Raw genomic sequence first — 7,313 nt, 5'->3', positions numbered from 1 at the left:
TAGTATATATATTTATCATAACATAGCTTTTCCCATAACTTCTCTCTTTTTAAAAACATTTATCACTTTCACACACACTAGCATGATCATCTATCTATCAATCCTCCAAAGCTCCTCGACATGAAACCATAGGCTTTACTGGATCAATCGCTCACTGACCCGAGCATACCTTTGATCGTAGAAACACCCAGCTAAAGGTAATCTATCCCACCTACAGGCTATGGTTTCCCTCATTTCACACACTTGTGATAGAGGTATCATTAACTCCTAATTGTACTTTGACGAGCACTAGGGAGTTGCCAAACTTCCTGGTTGTCTCATGGTAATAGGCCCAATATAATGTTGTATCGAATTACCCATATTACTAGCCTGTATAATGTTGCACCGAATGTTCCATGGTGCTAGCCACACTATATGAATTTATTCACTCACATCTCTACACACACACATCTACATACATCCTAGTTGAACTCCCACCACCTATAGTCATGCTTTTCACACAATTCATCTCAATTCCACACTTCATACCATATATACATATATACATCAAACAAAGTCAGAAATCATCAAACATAAAACTATTAAAATAATAAATTCTCAATTGCATATGTTACTTCTACATAGGTATAATAGCTAATCAACATAACAAAATATATGGTTACCTCAACTCTTATGTTTGCAAGTAAGGGTTGCCCATGTTATATCCTTACTCACTTTCTCTTAGTATTTAATTTGTCACACACAAAAATCTACACAATTTAGGCACCCATAATCAATTTCACCATTGACAAAAAGTGCCAACTATAGCAATCAAGTACTTAATCACTACTATTTCCCTCATTTGTATTCATTCATGTGCATTATGACCAATTACTACTCACGACAAACATGAACTTTCTCACAATCAAATTCTCTCTCATTAAACTAGGTCAAATTGAGCTTATTGCTTTAAAGCTCTATTGTTCCAATTCAAACCAGTCATAAAGTATTAGTTTAGTCCTAGAGGACCTTTCTATTACTATAGGGAAAGAAATTATCTCCTTAAAACTTTTGAGTTTAATTTCTCAATAGTTAAAACTAAAAGAAAATAGGATAGAATCAGAGGTTAAGTAAAATACAAGACTTACTCAATAAGTAATAGGTAAGAAATGTCATCCTTTCTCCTGATATTGGATGCCCCAGCAGAGATCCATCTCCTATCCATGCTCGAATCCCTTTTTCTTTGTTTCTTCTTTATTTTTCATGAGCAAACACGTCCCTATTTAGCAATTTCTACACTATGCACTATAATGCATCCAACCTTAGCCACAATGTATGGCACAGTAAGAAAAATCCTCACGATACTCACATGCTTCATGTTAGGATAGGCTGATACCCAAGAGAGGGCAAATTATGTGAAACTTGAAAAACTTTTGAAAACTTGAAAAGAGTGAAGAACTAAAGTGTGAAGAAAGAAGATGAAACACATGAGAGTTATATTGGTTTAGCCATAAACTTGTCCTAGATCAGCCCTCAAGATCACACTTGAGATTTTTAACTAAATTCACAAGCTTCAATGGGTGCTTACCACCACAACACAACTCTTAAGACTAAACTTATCTTGATTCACTCAATAAACCTCGCTACAATCCAGTAAGTTATTACAAATACTTAAAAAATACCTTTTCAAGAGTTATGATAAAAGAAATAAGCTTTAATAGAAAACTATTTTAAAGAGTAGATAAAATTACAATTGAAAGCTTATAAAATTATGAGAGCTTTTCACAATACTTTTCAAGAATAATGAATGAATGCATGATTGTAAAAGCACAATTTGAAAGCTCTTTAAATGCACAAATTAAAATTTATTTTCTCAAGGATCATTGGTTCTTTTTCTAGCTCAAAATGAATTACATATATAGTTTTGATAGTTGATAGACTATTGAAATAGTGATTCTATCCATTGGTGCATTTTCTTGTGAGTGACTTGTAGAATCATGCGTGAATTTACACATGAAGTGTTCCAGAAATATATATGTGATAAATCATGCATGAACACCTTGACCTTTTACATATGGTTTTGAAAAAGCATCCAGTTCTGCGTGCTAAAAGTCGCGTGGTACCTCGTTACCCTTTCCCATGGTTTTTCACTTAACATTTATGAATATATATTTAATTTTATGTGCTAAAACTCATGTGGTACCTTATTGCTCTCTCTTATGGTTTTACATTTCTGAATAAACTCACATATCAGAGTACTAAAACTTGTGAGTACACCACTAGTTTCACATGTGATTTTTCACATAAAAAACTATCATTACTTTTGTGTGACAAATCATACATGGAACCTATTCTCTCTCACACATGAAATGGATGGTAGAAGGCCAAAGCCAATCTATGTGATCAAAACTCACATGGAACCAGAAAGCTATCACATGTGAAATTACAAGTACTAATGCATAAACTCATCTAGTGCATTTTCATATATGGAATTATTCCTAATTCAAGTAAGATTTTGCATGATCAAGAGATATAGATTTGTGAATCAATGATCATACATGTGAACAATTTCAGTTTGGCTTGAGATGACTTAAGACTCAACAAAACAAAATGTGATTGTGTAACAAATGACAAATCACATATAACTACCATCAGTCTCACATGTGGTTTTGCACTTTGAGACAATGCAATAAAGCACAGATACTAAAACTTACATGGATAATAAAGGCCTTTATGCATGATTTTGCATGCAGAAACAAAGCTTAAGGCATCACATAACATAAGTGCTTAATCTCGCATGAATCACTTCTTCACACTTACATGATCTAGCAGTCAGTGTGCCTAACATGTAGAAACTCATGAGTGACCTAAAGAATCACACATGATTCTATTTTTCACATTACAAACCGCTTCTATGAAATTCAACACGCAAGAAAGACATAGTTTGCAAGCTTTAATGTACTTAGATGAGTCTTAATACATATAAATGAGAAGTATGATGCATCATTTAATGATTATGAAAAGTAATTAAGCTTTATAAGTTTTCACATTAAATCTAAGATAATTTAAAATAACTTATCCTAAAAAGTCTTTCTCTTCTCTTGATTCTTCATGCTCTTAAAGTTTTATCTTCATTCATAATTTTTTTATATCTGTATACACACCAAAGACCTATTCTCTTGGTTTTGTAATAATCAAAAGGCATGATCCAATACTCTCCTTTAAAGATGCCATTCTTTCACTCACATCTATTCATATAACATCCCAAAGAGTTAAAACAACATTTCACTATCTACAATAGTAATTTCAAATTAAATCACTAATTCATTTCTTAATCAGTATTAATGCAAAATTAGAAATTCAAGGTGTTACATGTAATGTGGCATTGAGAGGTCAAAATGAGTATTTGATGTGATATATGTGGTATGATGTGTCAATCAAATATATTAGGTCCTTTTGGACTTAATTCAAGGCCCAAAGTAGTCTAATGAGGCAAAGAATGAGAATTGAACACTTAGGGTGCTATAAATTAAAAGAAAAGTAACTTTTACACCTGATTGTCTAATTTTTAATTAGACTATTGGATCATGTCTAAACTTATCTCATTAGATATATTATGTTATAAGCTTCATATGGGCGCTTGAATCACTCCAATTGGATGATGGGTGTGAAAATGACTTGCAGCAAAAGTGATACATGAGAATTAGGAATAATAGAGGTAATTAAGGGAATTAAGAATATAAGGGTAGTTTGGGTATTTAGATATATTATTTATAAATAGGTCTTTGGGTTATAATAGGTCAGTATGAATGGAATTAATGTCTCTTCCTCTCTATTCTCCTTTTTCCTCTCCTCTTTCTCGCTCTTTCTCTTACCTCTATTAAAGGTATCAAAGCCTCCCTTTTTGCCATGGCTCTACCGAAGAGCCAATCGAATGAATGCACTAGTGCTATAGAATATCATTTGGAGATGTAATTAGCTTTGCTTCAACACCAACAGTAGATATTAGACCAATAGACTTACGATTTCAATAATATCAAGCAAGCCATGTCAACAAATACAAGAAATCTCAACTAAGCTCTCAATGCTTACCCACCAACCTTTGTACTCGCCTGTGGTCACTGTGGGTACACCATTTAACATGCCACCACATAACCCTCCACTCATACTTTCAACAGTGATGACCTTTGCCTCTACTGCAAATGTTACTTTTCAACCTTTGGTAATTGGAAAATCAGGGAATAGAATGGCTTGTGAAGCACAAGAGGAAGACAAGAAGGTCAAGGAGAAGATTAATGCTCATAACTGCATGAAAACAAACATCTATAACATGAAAAACCAAATTAGTAACAAAGACAAGCTTGTTGATAAGTTGGAGACTGATGAGAAGGAGAAAATTGCCATGGTTATGCCCTTGAAGAACTTCAAGACTGTGCAATCCATGGTCAAGTCCACTCTTGACTCATCTACTTCTAGTATCAACCGTGCATCTGCTTGCAAGGCCTACATCAAGGTGCTCCATGACTCTAGCCACTGCATTCGTCGGACCAATGGCAGGCTACAGTATGGCAAGATCAAGGACGAGTCATTAGGAATCAGAGGCAAGTTTGCAATTTGAAAGGACAAAGGGAATGGGTGTTATATGATGGTGCAGGAACCCATTAGCGCTACTATGGGTAATACCAGTGACAAGAAATTAGTGATTTGGGTGAAAGAAGGGGCTTGCAAAGTAAATATTGATTTGGATAAAAACACTTAGAGTGTGATGATATTTAGTGAAAGCAAGACCAAGACCACCATCTCCAGCAGCCTGAACTTCAACGATGGTGTACCTACTTTTTCCACCAATACTTACACCGTCAAAGAAAAGGAATATGACTCGGCTTTCAAATTGGGTAGGTTTCTTGAAGGAATTCAGTCGGGTATAATTGATGAAAAGATAATGGGCTTTGGGGGGTATTTGTGCAATATTTTCTAATTGCCACCTATACATGCATCTACGTGAATCCGTTTTAAAGTTCAATTAGTTTAACATTTCTTCCAAGTGTCTTCCAAGTGTGTTCTAAATGTGACCTACATGCTAACCATCAGACTCACATTCAAAATGGGCTTACTAAAGGTACTATTAGACCTTATGGAGATGGAGTTTGGGCCTTTCAAGTATATATGAACCCAACAATCTTGGGATGGACTTGGGGCACGAAGGTGGATATATGGGGTACTCTCAAGCTTCAACAGTGGGCCTCTCACAAGTTTATGTGGATTGCCATGATGGGCTTCTAGAGTGAAAGACTGCCATAGCATGTTTGGGCTTTTGATGTCCATTAATTTTGTAATCAAATTATTTTATTTTAGACATTTTTGCAACTTAAGGTCAACCCAAAAAAAAGGCTAAGTCTTATTTTAGATATATATTTTCTTGCTTTTGTACTGATCCTTAAGGATAAGGATCTCTTATTGGGGGGAGTATTGATACATGAGAATTAGGAATAATAGGGGTAATTAGGTGAATTAGAAATATAAGGGTAATTTGGGTATTTAGATATATGATCTATAAATAGGTCTTTGGGTTGTAATGGGTAAATATGAATGGAATTAATCTCTCTTCCTCTCTATTCTCCTTTTGCCTCTCCTCTCTCTCACTCTTAATCTTCTACCTCTATCAAGAAGTTTGTATCATAAAGCTATTATGATAGTAAAATCTGATATATGTGCTGGGCACATGGTGTGCAAGCCACAATGCATGATACAAAATTAGTGCATGCTACTTTATACTATATGCCATGGCGCATAGCTTGTTTTTAAAAATTTTGCTACTTTATCTTGTTTGTTAGACGTGTGTTACACTTTTATTAACCTTCTTATTTGAACTTGTTTTTTATGAAGTCAGGATCCTACATTTTCAAAATGGATTAAGGGCTATAATTCTAATAATTGTGTTGTGATGTGTGTGATATGGTTGGTAAAGTTCAGATTATTTAGGGGACTTTACATAGATGATATGAATACAATGATGATGTTAAGTATGCCTATATAGTGATTATTTTGCATGCTATGAAGTATTGTATTTTAGTATTGCATGATTATGTAAGGCAGGATCTTACCTAGAAAGAGGAGTAGTAAGTTAAAAATCTGCATGGTAAGGTTGCCTTAGAGCTCAATGGTTTACCTAGATATCATCATATTTATTATCCTCCTTGTTCGATAAGGGACTGTCGCATTGTGTATTAAGGGACTTAAGCTTACTCTAATTTCCACTTGTTTAATGAGGAAGCTAGTTTAAGGAGAATGACACCCCGTAATGTGAGATTTGAAAAATTGTAACCTACATGTGAGTTAAGCAATATTGACTGGGTAGTTTCTCATGCATAAAAGGCTAGGATAGTCTCATCACAAAGATGAGCCCATTATGTGAAATAACCCACGATTTCATATTAGAGGTATAAAAAGGATATAAAGGAGATGTGATCATACATATTGTTGATAAGGGCACATGGTTGTCTATATTGTGTCCGTTGTGATAAAATTATATGAAAACATGTGATTAGCCCTGTAAGAGTGTGAAAAGGTGTTACTGAGATGATATTACATGATTGGTGTGATTGACAATAGGAAACACAAATATATGTGTTTTGAGAATGTTAATTTGATATGATTATATTATATAAAGCCAATTGCATTGTAATTAATTAATATGCATGAGTGTAGGTTAGATATATCTAGATTACTGAAAGGTTGTACTCACCTCTCTCTTTTCAAAATTACAAGAGCCAGATCATTAGGGCAAGATTGAGAGAAACAATCTGAGGCTTAGGATATCCATTCTAAATTTATATGCCTTAACTATTTTGAATTTATGTGTATAACTATTTATAGTATTGCCAACTGAGAGAATTCATGTTTACTTGCATTATGTAATTATTAAGCTAAGTTGTGTATTTTGGGTCCTAGGTTGCATATGTATTAAACTATAAAATCTAGAAAGGGCTAAAATGCTAGTGGAAATGAGAAGTGTGCAAATATGTTATTAATGATGAATGATGTTATGATTATGAAATTAAAGCTCCCTTTTTTATTTTTGTTATTAAGGGATTGAGCATTAAAAATGTGATAGACATGTTACTTATATGATGTGATGTATTACATAGGTGCTCTTGAGTCTATTAAGTGTAGTCTAGGGTGAAATTCAAGCTTTTGGCACTTGATTTGAAACTAGCATGATATCTCGCACGATACACGGGACCAAAAAATATAGAAGCTAATAAATTAAGTTCTCCACTAAATTGATTTATATGATGAATTGTGGACAATACATTCCATCTCTCTCATTAGTA

The 7,313-nt window shown here is 33.9% G+C and overlaps 1 protein-coding gene across 1 annotated transcript; it reads left to right on the top strand.

The window, feature by feature from the left end:
• Positions 1-4,159: 4,159 nt before the first annotated feature.
• Positions 4,160-4,597, top strand: LOC129319994 (luminal-binding protein-like). Its single transcript, XM_054965149.1, has one exon. The coding sequence runs from the start codon at positions 4,160-4,162 to the stop codon at positions 4,595-4,597; it is 438 nt and encodes a 145-aa protein (XP_054821124.1).
• Positions 4,598-7,313: the final 2,716 nt, after the last annotated feature.

Source organism: Prosopis cineraria, unplaced genomic scaffold (genome assembly GCF_029017545.1).
Source record: "Prosopis cineraria cultivar Desert tree isolate PC_DT_omini unplaced genomic scaffold, ASM2901754v1 PC1, whole genome shotgun sequence".
NCBI classification, from domain to species: Eukaryota; Viridiplantae; Streptophyta; class Magnoliopsida; order Fabales; family Fabaceae; genus Prosopis; species Prosopis cineraria.
The sequence above is the reverse complement of the archived record's forward strand: the minus strand, read 5'-3'. Positions and strand labels throughout refer to the sequence as shown.

What these genes read in the sequence shown, in the direction of transcription:
- LOC129319994 (XM_054965149.1), top strand. Translation starts at nt 4,160, where the DNA reads ATGACCTTTGCCTCTACTGCAAATGTTACTTTTCAACCTTTGGTAATT.